We start from the raw sequence: 19,693 nt of genomic DNA on the forward strand, positions 1-19,693 counted from the left end.
TCTTTTACAAATTTTAATTCTTTGCTTTTTATAATTACGTATAAGATAAATAATATTATGTTTTTTCGCAAGGCTATTGCCCAATTAAATTTTCTCATAGAGGCCATAAAATATTTGATATTTTTGGAACCAATATCCTTTATTGTTTTAACATTATTATTTTTTTTTTAATCTTTTTTAGTATAAAATTAGCATTAACACTCCTATGTAAGGAGTTAAAATACATGTGTACACAGCCTGTGAGGGATCCCTTCTCTAATCAAGAATATAATCAGGAAATTTTGTTTCAATTAACATAATTTAAAAGTTAAAAAGTAATGTGTAAAGGTTCTATAAGATGATGGACCGTAATAAAACTTAAAGAAATTTTAATATTAATTGAATACTACATGGATAAATTGCAAAAATTAAAAAACTAAATAGAACATTGATGTCTATTCATTAAACGAAAAAAAAAAAAGTTTATAATTAGTGAGATAGCAATTTTTTCATTGTTACATATACAATATAGAAATACAACTAAAATGAATAAAAGCCATAAACAATAGTAGCATTTTTCAGAATAAAATATATATTACAGATCCAAATGTTTTGTTTTTTTTTTTTCAAGAAATTGAAACGCACACCCAATATATATATATATATATATATAAAGAAAAAATTAAGATGGATTTTTTTAACAAAAAGTTAATATATAGACAAGTTGGGAGTGGTGTTAAAAAAATAAAAAAAAAAATCACTTCGTTGTCATAGAAGTTGGACTCAATTATTGTTTTATCTTCAAGATCAATTATCAGTATCCCATGTGTGCGAACAAAATTATTAGAGTAAATATATATATATATATATATAAGCAACAAGCATGCTACTAGAAAATAAAGAAGATCCACTTGATAGAAAAATTCTTGGGTTTTACTATAAACATGCAAAATATAATTGATTGTCAATATTCCGAAACAACAAAAAGCACATAAATTGTGTATTACATCATATCGAAAACATTTTTTTATGTGAAAAATATGTTCTTTTCTAAAAATAATTTACTTTAGTTTAAAAGTTAAAATGACCAATTTATTTTCTGTGATCTTTTTTATTTTTTATTTTTTGTTGTTGTTGTTTAAAAGTTTCATGAATACAACAAATTATATCTACATTAGACTTTTGCTAAAACGGTAAATTGGAAAGTAAAAACAATCTTCAAAGAGTGGATAAATTTTTGCTGGTCAAGAAACAAAAGAGCGGTAAAGATCACTTCCTCCATAGTACTCAATGCACCTTAGACATTGATCCATTGGATTACGAAATCTGAATTTCTTTTTTTTTTAAAAAAAAAAAATAGACAAAGCCAAAGCAAAGGAATTTTGGTAATTTGATAAACCCCAAAATCCAAAAAAAAAATAAAAAATATCTATCAACAGGCATAGATTGGAGAGAGTTGAGAGAGGTTGTTGCACTCCTTGCGGATAACAGGAAAAAGCAAACGTGAAATCTCTTTTATTATTTCTTATTTAATTCTCAATAAGTTTATTTTTATTTATTTTATAAAAATTTAATATTCATACATAAATAAAATTAAATTAAATATTAAAATATCTCCACACGCCACATTGCAAAATATTTCACCAAAAGGCCCGTCCGAGGGGCAAATGCTCATTGCAATGCTGGAGAGCCTTTATTTTATTTTTATTTTTTTGTTGGATAAATGTGTCTCTTGTTTGCTCTGTGTGTTTATAAGACACATAATTTTCTTATTTTAAGCTACATAAGAAATAGCCAACCATAACAAGAGCACATATCTCTGTTAATATAATTCCTATAACTTTGGGTGTTTGGACTCTCAGCCCCTCCTATGAACAACCAAACAGTTACTCATTTTGATTATTAACAAAATGAGACAAACAATATTCCATTCATATACAGTAAAATATAAAATACTCCAAACTATATCCTATGATAAGGATAAAGGAAAAACTATATGTTTTGATAAATGTGTCGTAAAAAAAGGAAGAAAAAACGTGATATGGACTCGGCCCCTCACCTAAACAATCAATAGTTGTTCTATTTAACTATTAACAAGGCTCTTATCCAAACAATCAAATAGTTGTTCTATTTAACTATTAACAGGACTCTTACCCGGTAAATTTGTGCTCTTTCTCCACACTCTTTTACTTTTATTTTTATTTTTTATTTATAGTTTTTTTCTAATGTGAAAATGTCTTACAAAATGGTGCTAACTTTGTTATTTACCAATTCCACACCACAATTCTTATCAATTCCCGACTTATGTGTGAGGCTTTGGCTCAAGTTTACAAAATCAGTGGCAATGCTGCCACCTCAATATTACTCTCCAAATATCGATTTTTAGATTTTAAAATATTTATTTGTATACCTTTATCTATATATATAGGCCTCTTTGCTCCCAGTCTCATCCTCCTTTACTAAACCACTCTTCTTCACTTTTGTTTTCTTTCTTTGGAGTGATTTTTTTTTTTTTTTTAATTTGTCTTGGTAATTCATCTGCTTGAGAAGATAATCATGGGGATCAAAATTGGCATCAATGGTATATTATTCTCCATTTTTTAAAACTTCAAGTTTAGTAGTTTAGTATTTTGTTTTTACTTTTAAAAGTTTTTTTTTTTTAAATTATCTATGTATCTTATGATTCTGTAATATCTATATGATATGCTTCTGGTTGTATATTTTTCTTTCTCTATATTTTTTTTCTTGTTTTATTTATTATTTTAAAAATTATGAAAATGGTTAAGGATTTGGAAGGATCGGGCGCCTGGTGGCTAGGGTTGCTTTGCAAAGAGATGACGTTGAACTCGTTGCAGTTAATGACCCCTTCATCACAACTGATTACATGGTATATCACTCATTCATATATTAAACCAATTTATATGCATATATATAAATTTATAAACATATATATAGACAATAAAATGAAATTAATGAAAATAAATGAAATTTGAGTTAGATTGGTTTTATTATTCCCTTCATAGATTGATATTCATCTTAATTACTAAATTAAATTAACTTGTATATGGTTCTAAATTTCTAAAGATACTAATTATTTTTTATTAAAAAAACTATTTTTTTCCCCTTCTGCCTTCATAATCATGATTTTGATTATTATATATTTTTTCAGACATACATGTTCAAGTATGATAGTGTACATGGGCAATGGAAGCACCAAGAAATCAAAGTTAAGGACTCCAAGACCCTTCTCTTTGGCGACAAGGCTGTCAATGTTTTTGGCTTTAGGTATTTTCTTCTTTTCTATCTAGCTAGTTCAATTTTTTTTTTATTATTTTTTTTTTTTGATTGATGAACTATAACATTAGATCAATATATTTATTAATTAATTGTATAAGAATATCATTTTGAGAAAATTTATTATTAGGAACCCCGAGGAAATTCCATGGGGTGAAACTGGTGCTGAGTTTGTTGTTGAATCCACTGGAGTTTTCACTGATAAGGACAAAGCTGCTGCCCACTTAAAGGTGTGTACGTTTGATTTTACCAAATTTCAAGTACTGATTAAAGATTTTTATTTTTATTTTTTATAATAATTTGTTTAGTAGTGCTTCTGATATGATTAAAATTGTTTATGGAAGAAATAAAGGCACTCCATAGTATATCTAATAATAAAAAATGTAAAATAGTTTGGGGAAGCGCTTTCTTGAATGTTGAAATTACTATGAAAATGTGTAATTTTGTTTTGTTGTTGTTTAGGGTGGTGCAAAGAAGGTTATCATTTCAGCTCCAAGTAAGGATGCTCCAATGTTTGTTGTGGGCGTTAATGAGAAGGAATACAAGTCAGATCTTAACATTGTTTCCAATGCAAGTTGCACTACCAACTGCCTTGCTCCATTGGCAAAGGTATAGTAGTTTTAGGAGATGAAAAACACTTTTTTTATAATTATTATTATTATCTTTTTTTTTTTCCCTAATGATTTTTCGTGCTTTTCAAATACTGTCTTGATAGGTAATCCATGATAAATTTGGTATTGTAGAGGGTCTTATGACAACTGTCCATTCTATTACTGGTAAGTGTAAAATTATAAACCCATATATAAATGTGATGAATATAAAAATAATTTTTCTTTCTTTAAATTTGTTTAATTAAGTTAAACTTATCTTTAAAAGTAAATTTATAGAATAGATCCTTAATATAATATTATCAGATGAATAATTTTTAAAAGACTCACCTATATATATTTTATGGAATGGAAGTTAACTATAATTTATTGTGATACAGCCACTCAAAAAACTGTTGATGGACCATCAATGAAGGATTGGAGAGGTGGAAGAGCTGCTTCATTTAACATCATACCCAGCAGTACTGGAGCTGCTAAGGTATCAAATTTGCCTTAGAATCCACTTTTGTGAAAATGTATATTTATTATAATTAGATTGATTTTGTTGAGGTTGATATTGATCAATATGTGTAGGCTGTTGGGAAGGTGTTACCAGCACTAAATGGGAAATTGACAGGAATGTCATTTAGAGTCCCAACTGTCGATGTTTCAGTGGTTGATCTTACTGTCAGACTAGAGAAAAAAGCAACTTATGACCAGATTAAAGCTGCTATTAAGTAAGACTATTATAATTATTATTTTTTTCTTTTCTTTTCAAAAAGTAGGGCTAACATTACTTATTTATTTATTTATTTTTAAGAAAATAACTAGCAAATTGCATTGGTTTGTACCAATTTAATTAGGATCAAATTAATATACAATCACATCATGCAATTTGATTTGCTTATTTATTTTTTCATATTATTAGAAGTACATTGCGTTTAATTTACAAGTATACTTACTTGTAACTCAGCCAAATTCAATATTCAATATTCCGTAATCCGTAGAATTCTAAATCTTTTCATATTATTGTTTAGGGAGGAATCAGAGGGAAGTATGAAGGGAATTCTTGGTTACACGGAAGATGATGTGGTGTCAACTGATTTTTTGGGAGACAATAGGTTTGTATTCTATATCAGAAATTAATTTATCTCTAAGACTGTTAATTTAATTTTAAGTTAATGGTTTTAAGTAAAACACCATAGGTAATTAAATCTCAATTTACTATGAGGTAAATTTTGATAAATAGGTCAAGCATTTTCGACGCAAAAGCTGGAATTGCTTTGAATGATAATTTTGTGAAGCTTGTCTCTTGGTATGACAATGAATGGGGTTACAGGTAAATATAGCATTTTTTTTTTTTTTTGTCTATGTAAAACAAAAATATGTATTTAATAAATTAAAATTATATATTTTCATATCATATATATGAATTTCTTTTACTATTTGTTTTATAATGTTTATATAAGGAACCACTGCAATGATTTATGATCTTATCAATTTATTATTTGTTTATATTTGTCTAATTTGATTATCTTGTGGACAGCTCTCGTGTTATTGACTTGATCCATCACATGGCTTCTGTTAAATGAACGATAAGAGATTGAAGAGGATCAGCTAGCCAATTCCTTCAACTAGTTCTATATCCAATTTTGAATGAGATTATTTTGGAATAATATTTGAGCTTTTCTGGAAAATTACTTTTACTAGAGATTACCAAGTTTATATAGACTGAGTGCTCTTAAAATTATTTTTGTTGGAATTATCAGATTATACAATTGGTATTTCTTTATTTGTTCATGCAAATTTGGATGTTATTGATTGGTTTTAATTTTTATTTTAGAGATTAAATTTGAGAATTTTACATGAAATTGGATGTTTCTGCTTATTATTGTCTCTTTTAGGGGATTGTATTCCAGCTTTCTATTCTCGGTTGATTATTTTTTGCAAGCATAGCTAAGTTCCAAATCACTGAATTAGAATTTAGAGCGGTGTTTGTCAATGCCTTTTAGGTAAACAATGATTTTGTGTTCTATTAATTTTTCTACCTTCAATGATGAAATAAAATAAAACAAAATTTTTATTTCACATGAGCTTAGAGATATTTTAGGAATGTAATAGAACAAAAAGAATTCAATTGGGCTGGTATATTTCATTTAAAGGGCAGAAAAGTAGCTATTAGTCACACTTTTCCTAAATATTAGTACTATAATAAAAGCAAATTAACTGTTCTCTCAACAAAAAAGAAAACGTAAAACAATTGTCCTTTTTTTTTTTTTTTGGTTACAAAATACTAAAGCAATTGTGAAATAACTATTTTAATATCAAATAGTAATTCAAATAAAAAAATATAACATTATCCAATATTCTATACATAAAAAAAAAATTACAAAATATCCCTCAGTTTTAATTATTCAAGTTTCAATTTACCTCGCAACATTTTTTTATATAATAATGTCAATTTGTCCCATTTCTAACATTAACCTTTTTTTTGTTTTTTTAACATTTGGCAAAATATTTAAATTTATCTAAATCAAAATTGAATGTTATACAATTTACACATATTTTTATTTATATAAGCAATCAAATGAATATAACTTGGAAAATTTCGTTAAAAAAAATCTCATAAAAAAAATCATGCCAAAGTTCAATAAAAAAGAAATATGACTTTTTTGAAAAATATATATATTTGGAGGACAAATTTAAAACCGAAATTTGAAGTAAAATAATGAACTTCGCAAATAAACCCCAATACGACATAGGGAATCTTTAGAAACCTCCAAGAAAATTCGCGGTTTTCCGTACCAGAAAAGAAAAATAAAACAAAAAATAAAATAAAATCAATTTTCTCAAAGAGACTGGAAGGACCTGGCCCTTATCCTACGCATGCCGGCGCACGATATCACGATTCCCCATTTTCATCAAAACAAAAGGCACAAAAATGACTCATTTCTAAAACCCTTCGAAAAACCCTTTAAAATTCTCGCTTTGCCCGTTTGCTGAACCAGAGAGAAAGAAAAAGCCAAAGCATCTCCATCATTTTCTTATTCTCCGGCGAACCTATCTCCGTCCGTTCCGTCATGTGGAAGCCAATAGAGGCCGTGAAGGCCAGTGCTTCATCCCACCCAAAGACCTGGATTGCCATCGGAATCGGCGTCGCCGGGATCGTAATCCTCGCCGAGACTCACCGCCGCCGTCGGAGAACGAGTGCTCGGTTGATTCACAAGGAGGATTTCGGTGCTTTTCTTGAGCGATTTGAGCTCCTTCCTTTCCCTCAGCCTCCTCCTCCCGCTGCTAGACAATCCCTTGCTGGCTTAACCTTCGCCATCAACGACATGTTGGGTTTTTTTTCATTTTCTTCTTCTTCATTTTTTTTTTTGGCTGATTTTTTTTCTTTTTTTTTTGGGGATGATGTTTTTGATGGGTTTGTCTATTTTTGGATTTTGGATTTTGGATTTGTGGGTTGTGATAGATTTGAAGTGAAGGGGTACTTGACGGGTTTTGGAAGTCCGGATTGGCAGAGAACGCATGAGGCAGCAGGGAAGACGGCATTGGTGGTGACTGCTTTGTTGAAGAATGGAGCTACTTGTGTTGGAAGGACGATCATGGACGAGCTCGCTTTTGGGTAAATACTAAAAACCCAGTCTCTTTCCATTTCTCATTCTCAATTTCAAGCAATAAAATCAGTTTGTTTATTAATGGTGTTTGTTTGGGAATTGTGATTAGGATAACAGGGGAGAATAAGTATTTTGGTACTCCCATTAACCCACAAGTACCATCGTGCATTCCCGGTGGTTCGTCCAGTGGTTCCGCTGTGGCTGTTGCGGCTGGCCTAGTAGATTTTGCTCTTGGTATGCTAAAGTTATTAGTGTTATTCTCTTGGAAAGTTAAATGTTCAATCATATTATTTATTTGTTCTATGTGGTTACAGAAATGGGTTCTATCTCAGTTTCTGTATTTTCTTGGTAGAAGATTCAGTATTGGGATTTTTGAGTTTAATATTTGTCAAATATTCCAAGCTTCATATCTGTCTTCTTATTAATAAATCCTTCGCTTCAAATTTTCATTCCATTTTGTAATTTATGACAAGGCTTTTGCACGTTTCTGAGAAGACACAAGCATTTGCCGCATGTGCCTTTTGCTTTAGTGTAAAAAATCTTTATAAAGTGTTTGTTCTTACTACTGACACCTGATCGTTTGTGTGATTAAATTTTTTGTAGGTACTGATACAACGGGATGTGTGAGAATTCCAGCATCCTTTTGTGGTATTATTGGATTTCGTCCATCTCATGGTGCTGTATCTACAATCGGAGTATTGCCAAATTCACAAAGTTTGGACACAGTTGGTATGTCAGGAATTTAATTTTTTTCCTTTTGGTTCTTTGTTTTATCTATTATAACCTGTTATTTCTATTGTTTCATCTGATTACGTGGTGAATTTTTAGGATGGTTTGCACGGGATCCATCTGTGCTACAGGGTGTTGGTCATGTTTTGCTTCAACTAAACTCAACAGCACCTAGAAGGGCAAGACGCTTTGTTTTTGCTGACGATCTCTTTCAGCTTTCTAAAGTTCCTACACAGAAGACTGTATATGTCGTTGTCAAAGCCATTGAAAATTTATCAGGCTGTAAGTTGCAACATTTTCTGTTCTGCATCTGTTATGGTTCAATTTTCATTTTGTTTATGTTTATTTTCTAATTTTAAATTTCATTGCTGTACATATCCACAGTGTAATGCTGTTTTTCTGATGTGAATTGTGACAAGGATGTTGATGAGGTTTGTTTTTGTTGACTGTGCAGACCAGCCTCCAAAGCATGTAAATGTCAGCCAGTATATTGCTTCAAATGTACGCAGTTTAAAAGGATTTCGTGAAGAATCGACAAACCTTCAAAATGGAACACTTACTCTGAAGGCTCTATCTTCTGCGATGGTTTCATTGCAAAGGTATGGAAGAAACATTTATTGCTATCTTATGTACTTGTGTGAATGTGCTGAATTGTGAGGTTGAAAGGCACGTTTAAAATTACATTTATATCATGGTACTCTGGGCATGTATATTTGTTGTGGCATCTTGACATGCCGCCTAGAACAGAAAAATAGAAAGTACAAGGAATTTAAAAAAAAAAAAAAAAAAAAAAGGGAAAGAAAAATGGATGTGTCCCAGTGGATCAGACCCAATGGATCAGACTTACAGCCTGGTAGATTACATTATGGGATCTCTCAGCCTGATATTTTTTCTTAACCTTTTTTTTTTTTTTTTTTTGACCTTGGTTGATATCACTTTATGAGTGTTATAAGCTGCATACGGCATGATTATGTACATAAATTTATGACCCTACTAAGATGGTAATCTGCATTATCAAGAGGGAAGGAAACACTCTTGCCTTAGACCTTTCTTAGATATAGAAGTTTAGTTGTCTTTTTATTCTCCCTTCTCTTGGGAACCGCTGAAATAAGAGGGGAGGATGACTTCTGGAATAGGTTGATCAAGGACACTCCAGTATCCCACCAAAAAAAAAAAAAAAAAGAAATTAGTTTTATGTAGCATTGAAGTGTTAATGTCCATTTGGCACAACTTTAAGAGCTTTTATTAAGAGATGTTCTTCGAATTTAATGTTAGTTGAAGTTATTTGATATATTACATATATTTGAATTTTTGTAACTATGCGTTTATTAGTGAGTTTTATTAAAAGAACTTCTAATTTTCAGTTAGTTGTTTGTCTATCAATTAAAATTGCTTATAGTATTGAATATGCTGTTTGTTAACATACATATTGGTATTAGTAACTCTTACAAATTTTTACTTGTTTGACTTACTGTAATACAGTTTTCTAATATCGAAATTCTCTATTACAAATTGTGAAGTATTAAAATTTATTTGCATATGCTTGAAGTTTTAGAGTAAGCATAACTCTATATCTGTTTGTCACTTTTTTATCTTCTCCATAATTGGAGTCCTTGCCTTGTGTTTCATATTGTAGTTGTCGTGTAATTGAGGCATTGGATTTATTTTTACTGATTTCTGTGATAACTACAATTACTTTTCAGATATGAGTTCAAATCAAATCATGAGGAGTGGGTTAGATCAGCGAAACCAAAGTTAGGACCTGATGTGTCAGATAGCGTTAATGCAGCAATCGACATTGTACATGAGAATATGAAAATCTTGTATAAAGTCAGGACTGAGATGAGAGCTGCCCTACAAAGTTTTTTGAAGGTATCTGCAGTTCATTTTCTTCTTACTATTAATCTTCTATAATTGTTAATATTGTTATTGTTATTATTTTTTTGTCCTTATAAAATGTGCAAGTATCTGCTGTTATTCATTTGGTATTCTCTATATTTGACTAAGCTTCCTTCTGTAATTGGACAATATTTACAATAATATTTGTTATTGTAATAGTTAATTTGTGAATGATTTAGGTGTATCTAGAAGTCATTAGATATGTACCTAACATATTACTTCCACTTAAATAAGTTACTGGTTTGTCTTGAGCAAGCAATTCAAAGTTGAATAAATGTTTCTTTTGCAAATCATGTCACCCAGTGTTGTTTTATGTTTTAAGTCTTTTTGGGAATAGTTATAACTAGTATGGCTTCTTGTGGATATTTTCCATATTGGTGAAATTGCTCATTTGGAATATCATGACTAATACTTTAGTAGTTAATTATAACCTTAATTAATGAAGAACAAGATTTAGTCAGATAAAGGATCCTTTTTGCTTCACTTATATGAAATGGGTTCCTGATTTCTTGTTGTCATCCTTGTGCTTGGGCAACCTAGGTTCACCTATTTAACAGGTTAACCCCATGGTAGCAGCAAAAGGTTTCTTGCTTAAATCAGATAAGAAAATATTTGAAATGAAGTCCAACACCCCATTACTTTTTTTAGTTAGAAATTCTACTTAACAAATTTATTTGGAAATGGATAAGATATATGTACCTGCATTCTGGAGAATCTCCGTACCTGCATCCATCTCCCTCCGCCCAAACTTTCCCTGTGCCACCCACTGTCAAACGTTCTCACACACAAAAATAATAAAATGACATGGTAGTAATGGAACTTTTGTGGAATCCAAAGGTGGCAACTTTTTGTCTTTGGTTATACAATGCGTTTACTTCTTATCTATACTTTGAGAAAGTGTGACAGCCATGTTCTTGCATAATTCACGTTGAAACTATTAACATTGGGAACTGGTTCAGTTGGTGCCTTATATATTAAAATCATGTTTAGCTGGATCAATTCTTTAAACCTGCACTCGGTGAATTTATGCTAAAGAATGGTAAGGCCTTAAGATGTACACTGATCAGTTGGCTGTTTTGTTATTCTTTAATCTGAACTGCATTTTGAGAACAGGATCTATATGATCTTTTAATTGGTTAACTAGTTCCTTGATTGCTTAATGTTTATCTTATTTCTATATTTGTTTGATTTTTAGCTGGTGGTTTCTATGTACACCACTCAACCTTACATACCTTGTTTCTTACCTATTCTTGATATTTCCAGGATGATGGAATATTAGTGATTCCCACAGTAGCAGACCCTCCATTGAAGCTTGGGACAAAGAAGGGGCTTTCCTCTGAATTCCGTAGCCGAACATTAGCACTAACAAGCATTGCAAGCATGTCTGGGTGCTGTCAGGTATTTAAATTTTTTAGGCTTCTGTATTCATGTTTGTGTTTTATTTTCTACAAGCTTGTGGATTCATTTTGTAAGCATTTATTAATTTTATTGCAAGTATATATATATTACATATTTCTATTAACAGGTTACCCTTCCACTGGGAAAGCACAATGATTATCCTATCTCTGTTTCATTTATTACATTCCATGGTGGAGACAAATTTCTTCTTGACACGGTCTTGGATATATACGCATCTCTTCAAGAGCAAGTTGGCATTGTATCCAATTCATTACCGCTGCCGGATGCCAATGGCAATATGGATGCTTCTGAACTCTTAAAGGAGAAGGTTTGTCCACTCCTGTTATTTCAACCTGTTATTGTAAATACTTAATAACAATAAGTACTCTATATTCACAAGAAATTCAAACATTTGCATGTTGTTTGTTTTTTTTGTTGATTGCGTTCCTATTGGGTTCTTTACTGATTCTTGCCAGTGTTCTGGTTTTGATGGATGTCTTGAAGGGACAGTGGTTACTTATGGAACTTCGTCCTCTCTTGGTGATGAGTGTAAAATTACTCTTTACTATGTTCTAAAGTTGCATATTGGTCAACAAGTTCACTGTATAACTATTACTCAAGTATTTTAACTGTTATCTTGTGAACATGCTAGTAGGACTGAAATCTAGTTAGGAATAGTTCCAATTCCATTTTCTAGTGTGAGCTTCTGAAGGAACTTTCTTGCTTAGTTGTGATGCATGTGTCCATTATTAGTGCTTGCGTTATCGTTTCTTGTTTCAACTCTGGGAGATTTTGTTGATCTGCAGATCTAGTCATTATCTGTTCTGCTTGAAAGATGACAAATATGAAGCTTGTGCAACTTTATGCTTAGCTGAAATCTTAATATGAACATTTTGATTGTGTAGTCTATCTAGGACGGGTCACTGTATGGATCATTCAGAAATTTTTTATGGTAACATATCTTTCTACGATATACTAGTGAAGATCTGAATGTATTTTGAACTCTTGAGCTCATTTATGTTTGCCTACTTGTGTGGCCGAAGCACCTTATCCGCTATTATTATTTGGTTTTGTTCTTATTATGTTTGCCTGTGTTAGATCAATTGACAAAAGTTGTCCATACTTATCTGTACGATTCTCTTGCAGGGGAATGCTGCTTTTAAGGGGAGGCAATGGAATAAGGCTGTGAATTACTACACTGAAGCTATCAAATTAAGTGGGACTAATGCAACTTACTACTGTAATAGAGCAGCTGCTTACTTGGAGTTGGGATGGTAATTAGACTCTGTTTTGTTAACTAGTATTCTGGTTGAGTTACTTTGCCTTTATACAATTTTCTTATGTATTAATTTGAATCATATATAGTTTCCAACAAGCTGAAGAGGACTGCTGTAAGGCAATTGCACTTGACAAGAAGGTGAGATTAAGTTTCTGATCTTTGTTACCTATGCAAAGTATTCTTCTATTATTATATTCAATTATTTATTTTGGGCGAAGTAGTCAAAGAAACACCAAAAAAGTGGAATTATGCTCAATGATGAAAAATGTTCACATTAGATTGAAATAATGATGGCTCGGATTTATGGAAGTGTCCATGAAAATGTCATATTTCAATAGTGATGGAAACAGCATATATTGGCCAAAGATTTGTTTTTCCTATATAGTTGTGCAAGTGAAGTAAAATATGTGTGTAAAACCATCCAAAATTTATTCATCACCAATATATTTGTTTGTCATTTCAAGAATGTGAAGGCATATCTGAGACGCGGAACGGCTAGAGAATCACTTATTTGTTATAAAGAGGCTGCTCAAGGTAAGAATTCCTAACTTGACTCTAAATTTTTTTTTATGTAACCTGTATATCAAAATATAGTATTTTGTTCTTTGTATTTATTATTCTTTTCAGCATAGCAGTTAATTGTTCTCTAATACAAGTACCTTGGCATTATCTTCGCAGTTCATAAGTCATTTACTGGTAAATCATTAATTGGAACTTAGGGACCCTGTTTTCTTGTCATTCTTTTTTAATATATATATTTTTTTCCTTAATTTATTTGCTTCATTCTGGAAGTTGGATAAAGCCGTTTGAATTAGGGTGCGTAGTTGTAGAGCCTTTACTTGTGGTAATGTAAAAAATGGCCTTTCACTGAAACAACATGGAGCTGTAATAATGGAAACCGTATTGTACTGATGGAACATTGGGATTTCCATGAAGGAAAATAGTTAGACCTGGGAGGGAATGCATAAGGCATTAGTTTTTGGGTCTGAAAATTTGTTGGACTATTAGATGCTATGGCTTACTCCTGTGAGGAGACAGCAGCCTAAGGGCGAATTTGAAAGATTCATAGAACATTTTTATCTATCTTATTTAGCACTGCTAGTTAGAGTGAATTCTCAATTCTTATTTTCTTCTGATGGTAGATCCTGCTTTCTGGTGGTCTCTGCAACTTGTCTGAAGAAAGATCTTTTTGTCTCAATATGTTTTAGGCATTAGTTGGATTTTGTCTAGGTAAAATATTCTTGTTCAGATGTGATTTGACTTTTAAAGTTTGCGGTTTTTTTTTTTTTTTTTTTTTTTTTTTTAATCTCTCTCTCTCTCTCTCTCGTGAAATCTTTAATTGGTGTATGCGTATGGTTGAGTGGCTATGTACAATGATAAGTGGCTATGTACCATGATTGTGCAAATCTACAATTTGGTCTTGCTGGTGTATACCTTAAATTCTTTTGGTATTTGCAGATTTCAAGCATGCTCTGGTTCTCGAACCGCAGAATAAGGTTGCAAATCTTGCTGAAAAAAGACTCAGGAAACTGATGAGTTAATACTCTCTTTCGACAACCATACCCTTCTTTTTCAGCAGCAACAGATCATTCAAAACGAATATTTAACTTTTGGTTGAATGTTGTGAAAGCCGTCTTCCATAATCATTCTTCCATAATCATTGTTTGGATAAAGCAAAAGGAAAAGTAAAACAAGTGGGATATTGTTTATCAGCTGCGGCAATTTTTTTTTTTTTTGGTTCCTCTTGTGTATATTGTTCTGTTGTAATTAAGCATGTATGATCTAATCATTTTTGAGGAGCAGTTACAAACCATTGTTTACTTTCTTACATCATGGTTTTATTGCATTAAATATAGTTGTTTCACAGGAAAAAGAACAAAGGAAGAAATAATATCATCGAAAATTGATTAGCTTGGTCGGTTGAGACCATGTTGCAGTCACAAACTATCAAAATTTTCTTTTCCTTGAAAGTGTATAAATGCAGTTACTGATTGTTGTTTACTTTTTGATTCAGATCTTGATTAGTTGTCATGACTAGATTCAGGAATGTCAGTGATTATGATTATAGGATCTTAATGTGTTTTTGAAAATCTGATTAAATAACTTTCACCAAAAAAGAAAAAAATGAAGTCTGATTAAAGAATATATTTATTATAGATTAAAGAAACGTTCTCTCCTGGATGAGAGTCCAAAAGTAAATTCAGCTGTTTTCTAGACAGAGTTGAGTGTCATGGACTACTGAGATTAACCTTTAGCTTTAGGATTTAAACTTCGGTTAGGGTAAAAATCCTTATTTCCCAAAGTTGTAACAAATATATATATATGTAGAGATCGGCTATGATAAGGATTGGCCGTATGCAATATATTATGACAAAAAATATGTAGCTCTTGGATTTGTTCATCTGTCATGAACAGACCAGATTAAAGTTTTCTCACGTGTGGATTTGTTTACTTTTTTTCTTTCTTCTTCTTTCTTCTCACATAACCGTGATTTTTCTTTTTTCCACATATACATAAGTTCAAATCTGCCTAGATCTCCTCTCTCTCTCTCTCTTTCTCTTTATCTCTCGCACTCTATTCTCTTACCCATCCAAAGAAAACAAAATATATATAGATACTCATATTAGTTTATAAAAAATAAAAAGAAGAAGAAGAAATCAGGATTTTTTGGACTAGAACTTCTATTTGGATACAGATTTTATTTTATGGCTTTTGTTTGGATATAAATTTAGCTTTAAGGTTTCAGGTTGAAGGTGAAAATGAAAGGAGATGGAAATATTTTTATGGATTAATTAGTTGCAGAAGAAAAAAATTAAGGAGTTTCCATTTTATTTTATTTTATTTTATTTTTTCATTTTTTTTTTTTGCCATCTAACGGTTGGAAGGGAAGGAAGTGTGGGCACGAGAAGAGGAGTGGGCAAGAGAAGAGGGCAAGAGAAACCAGGGAATGGGAAGGGAAGCTTTGGGCAAAAATCCACACATGAGGAGGCTTTAATCTGGCCCATTCATGATAGATGAGCAAATCCAAGACTCCCAATTTCAGCATATTTTTGGTCCTGATATATTGCATATGGCCGGTCTAGTCGGTCTCTATATATATATAGAGAGGGGCTATGGTCAGGATGTCCTGACCGTGTTGTATCCGGACTAAAAACGTGGTCTTTTGATAAGGGTGTTGCATGGCCGTTCGATTAAAACCTACGGTGTAGATTAAAAGGTCTCAATCTCAAATTACCCCCCAAAAGTCATTCTTCCCTTCCCTTCCATTTCCTTCCGAGCCACCATTCTTCCCTTCCTTTCCCACCATCTCCCACCTCCCACCTCCCAAATACAATGTCACAGTTCGTCCGAGATAGAAAGAGCCACCAGTCGGAGGAGAAATAGAAAGAGCCACCATTCCGAGGACAAAGAGAAAGAGCCAACATTCGAGGCACCGTTCGTCCTAGAAAGAGCCATAGTTTGTCCCAGATTGTTTGAAACCCATCGCCTAAAAAGAGCCACCGCCCAGCCCTAACTAATTGCTGTATAGAATTTATTGAAAAAAAAGAAGAAAAAAATAGACGGACTTTATAGAGGGAAGAACACGAAAGAGACCCAAAAAAAAAAAAAAAAAAAAAAAAAAAAAAAAAAAAGAGAGAAAAAAAGAAAAAAAAGGGGCTATCCTTTGAATTTGCAAAATACATTCCATTATATATATTGTCAACCAAATTATTTTACCAATCAATAGGAATGCTAACATCATAATATATAGATGACATTATTTGGTGTTACAGAGAATAAAAAGAAAAGGTGGATGAGTAAGGTTAAAAAGGAAAAAAAAAAAAGAAAAAAAAAGGGGGGTTGTATGTAGGCCCAGGAAATTTGCTGCTTCTCGCTTCTTCCTTAGCTTTGCTAATAACATCTCCTACACGTGCATATGCTTACAGAATTTTGAGGTAACCTATAAAAGGTGACCAAGTTAAGCAAAAATTTATATCAGAGGAGAGAATCAATTTATGGAAATGCAATTGTAAAAACTGACCTTAGCGTGATGTGGGTGTTGTAGCCTTCCAAGCAAATCTGGCTGGAACGTTGGGAAATGGGTGGGAAAGAAAGGGACTCAAACGTGACTGGCTAGAACGGTGGGAGATGGGTGGGAAAGGAAGGTAGATGCGATGATACTTAGTTGATGGATACTTGGCTGTTGAAAACTGTTTGAGATGGGAGATGATGTTAAACGCGGTGGGAAAGGAAGGAAATGGGAGGGGAAAAAAAGAAAATCTAATCTAATGATCAATTCTAATCAGACGGCCAAGAAAAAGGCCACATTTTTTGTCCGGATATAACACGGTCAGGATGTCCTGACCATAGTGTAACACCTCATCCCAAACTACATCGGAATTCTTGCACGTTCACCGAGGTTGACCGTTGACCGAGTGGTCAAAAATTGACTTTTTGTTCCGGTTGAAATTTCTAGTTGACCGTGGTACCGTAGCGAAGTACATGATGCCCCGAGTTCGTAGACTAGTAGCACGTCGAAAACGGAGCTATGGTTTGAAAGTTATAACAAGTCAAGATTTAAATTGTCCAAAAGGTGCTGGGAGTTAACTTTTTATGGTTGTAGAATTTTGTTTTGACTTTTGTATGGTTGTAAAATACTCATTGATATGAGTTCATAGACTAGCGGCACGCTTAAATTGGACATCTGGTTAAAAAGTTATGGACATGCCAAGTTTTCCGAATATTGTAATATTTGAATATATCTGGCTTAAGTGAACAGTATGTGCCACGTGTCACAATTTCAGCCAATCCCATGAGTGAACAGTGTCACCCACGGGTGGCTTTTATTCAGGCAAAAAAGCACGAGCCGGCGGAAGGAGAGAGAAAGAGGGGAGGAGAGAGAGAAGGAGAGAGAGCTGGAGAGAGAACCGATCGGCCACCGCCATTTAGCCATTTTTCAGCCACCTTTTCCTCACACGCGCCACCCCACCTTGAAGACCACCTGAAAACTGGTCGGCCAGCCAAAAACCACGGCCAACCGATTGCCGACGCACCCAGATCGAGGCTTTTTCCGGCGGCGGTGCCGATTCCTTCAAACCCCAATATCTCCCTATTCTGGCCACTGTTTGCCTCACCGCCAGTCCCATTGAGTTACCCACCACCATATCTACCTTCCTACCAAAAATCACAGCCAGTGGCCACCGGACGCGCCACCGGCGGTGACGGGTTCCGGTGACCACGGCAGGTCGCCGGGAAAATTGATTTTCTGGCTGCACCGCCCCTCCTATCCCACTAATTCCGACCCTCTGAACCCAAATTTGGTGCCCCCTTTCCTCAAATCTCAACAGATTGAGAGAATCAAGGAGTTGAATCCCGAAAGCTTTCCGGCGAGATTCCGGCCACCTCGGGTCCAATCTTCGGAAAGTAAGACCGGATTTGTAATCCTCGTCACTCAAGCTTCGATTTGGTATATTACTCGTCAATTTTGGTTGTCGTTTGTGTTCGCTCCCCAGGTACCCATTTGGGAGTTACCCGATTAAAATATTAAAATAATCGGTTTTGTGTATTGTGGATATTTTAGGTGCACGTGTGGGTAGTGTAATTGATCCCATGGAAGATCTTGGGTTAATTGCATGCTCCAGGTGAGTAACCCACCTTCAAAATTATTTTGGGATGTTAAAATATATATATTTTGTGTTAATTGGTTATTTGAAAATATATTTGATGTGTTGAATATTTAGTAAAGATATATTTGGAATTTTTGATGCCAAAATTGAATGGAATTAAATATTTGGGCATTATAAAATATGTTGGTTCTAAGGAATTTGATATTTTGGTAAATTTTATCAAATTTTATTGTTGAAATATTTCATAATTAAATATTTGATAAATATGTTTTATGCATCTGTTATTAAGAGAATTTTCATATAAATTGTATTGCTAATTTATAATATTTTTAGTATATGTTTTGGTACCAAAGGAATATATTTGGAAATTTAAAGAAATTGTGGTTTGATTTAGTTTAATTATTGCTATGGTTATTAGTTTTAAAAATTGTTTTGGGGTATAATATAATATATATGTGTTCGAATAATTTGGCTTATATACCATTGGATTGAATGTTTGGATTATGCATATAAAAATATTTGCCTTATTAAATATGAGTTGTCATTTTATGTAAGGTTTGACAATATATTAAATGAGTTTAAATTCTAATGGGTTCATAAGTGAACTTGGAGTAATTAAATATTTTGGTATTTAATTTGGGATTTTAAATCATTTCGAAAATGATTTATTTGAGAAGCAGATGGAAAATTTTATGATTTTAAGAATTTTATGGGTTTAAAAAAAATTGATTTATGGTGAATATATTTCACTATGGTATTTCTGATTTTCGTATGAAATAACGATTTGAAAATTTTGAAATATTTAAACAAGTGGTTGAACTTGACAATTAAATTATGATTATGATACAGTAGGATACTGTATCGGTTATTTTTAATTGATGTACCATATAGTACCAGACTTTGGTTCAGTATTATATTACAGCGTGCTGGGTTTACCACGGTGCCGTGAGGTTGGTTTCATCCAACGATTATCTATTATTACCACGGACTGTGAGGTCGAGTTTATCCGACGGTTTATTATTATTGTCATGGTGCCATGAGATTGGTTTCATCCAACGGTTATCTATTATTACCACGGACTGTGAGGTCGGATTTATTCGACGGTTTATTATTATTACCATGGTGCCGTAAGGTTGGTATCATCCAACGGTTTATTATTTCCACGGACCGTGAGGTTGCGTATGTCCTGACGGTTATTTATTATTTCCATGACACCGTTCATATATTGAGGGTCGTGAGGTGGATGTATCCCATGGTTTGTATATTGGTACATCGTATGGTATATTGTATATGTTTGTATATATT

The 19,693-nt window shown here is 32.7% G+C and overlaps 2 protein-coding genes across 5 annotated transcripts; both read left to right on the forward strand.

Annotated features, from left to right (window-relative positions):
- The first annotated feature begins 2,438 nt into the window (after positions 1-2,438).
- LOC107421536 (glyceraldehyde-3-phosphate dehydrogenase, cytosolic) lies at positions 2,439-5,758 on the forward strand. The gene is made up of 11 exons (XM_016030792.4): positions 2,439-2,560; positions 2,766-2,866; positions 3,149-3,264; positions 3,404-3,503; positions 3,736-3,882; positions 3,989-4,049; positions 4,262-4,359; positions 4,455-4,597; positions 4,898-4,981; positions 5,110-5,199; positions 5,407-5,758. Exons 1-11 carry the CDS (start codon positions 2,536-2,538, stop codon positions 5,450-5,452), a joined length of 1,011 nt encoding a protein of 336 aa, XP_015886278.1. The 5' UTR covers positions 2,439-2,535; the 3' UTR covers positions 5,453-5,758.
- Positions 5,759-6,746: 988 nt separating this feature from the next.
- On the forward strand, positions 6,747-14,692 carry LOC107421529 (outer envelope protein 64, mitochondrial). 4 transcript variants are annotated; one of them, XR_007243180.2, is made up of 14 exons: positions 6,747-7,197; positions 7,333-7,485; positions 7,587-7,711; positions 8,081-8,206; positions 8,306-8,488; positions 8,661-8,805; positions 9,910-10,078; positions 11,369-11,503; positions 11,631-11,831; positions 12,650-12,777; positions 12,869-12,920; positions 13,256-13,316; positions 13,925-14,012; positions 14,241-14,692. XR_007243180.2 is itself a non-coding variant. In XM_048481503.2 (13 exons), the coding sequence occupies exons 1-13, from the start codon at positions 6,941-6,943 to the stop codon at positions 14,321-14,323; spliced, it is 1,818 nt and encodes a 605-aa protein (XP_048337460.2). In that variant the 5' UTR covers positions 6,748-6,940; the 3' UTR covers positions 14,324-14,692. The 4 variants fall into 4 exon arrangements, 2 of the variants coding, with proteins under 2 accessions (XP_048337460.2, XP_048337459.2); XR_007243179.2 differs by having other exon boundaries at positions 6,749-7,197; positions 13,247-13,316; XM_048481503.2 differs by lacking the exon at positions 13,925-14,012 and having other exon boundaries at positions 6,748-7,197.
- Positions 14,693-19,693: the final 5,001 nt, after the last annotated feature.

This window comes from Ziziphus jujuba, chromosome 9 (assembly GCF_031755915.1).
Source record: "Ziziphus jujuba cultivar Dongzao chromosome 9, ASM3175591v1".
Lineage (NCBI taxonomy): Eukaryota > Viridiplantae > Streptophyta > Magnoliopsida > Rosales > Rhamnaceae > Ziziphus > Ziziphus jujuba.

What these genes read in the sequence shown, in the direction of transcription:
- LOC107421536 (XM_016030792.4), top strand. Translation starts at nt 2,536, where the DNA reads ATGGGGATCAAAATTGGCATCAATG. An exon ending in TCATCACAACTGATTACATG is followed by an intron (nt 2,867 to 3,148) that starts GTATATCACTCA and finishes ATATTTTTTCAG; the next exon opens with ACATACATGTTCAAGTATGA. An exon ending in CAGATTAAAGCTGCTATTAA is followed by an intron (nt 4,598 to 4,897) that starts GTAAGACTATTA and finishes ATTATTGTTTAG; the next exon opens with GGAGGAATCAGAGGGAAGTA.
- LOC107421529 (XM_048481502.2), top strand. Translation starts at nt 6,941, where the DNA reads ATGTGGAAGCCAATAGAGGCCGTGAAGGCCAGTGCTTCATCCCACCCA. An exon ending in ACAAAGTTTGGACACAGTTG is followed by an intron (nt 8,207 to 8,305) that starts GTATGTCAGGAA and finishes GTGAATTTTTAG; the next exon opens with GATGGTTTGCACGGGATCCA. An exon ending in TTATAAAGAGGCTGCTCAAG is followed by an intron (nt 13,317 to 14,240) that starts GTAAGAATTCCT and finishes TGGTATTTGCAG; the next exon opens with ATTTCAAGCATGCTCTGGTT.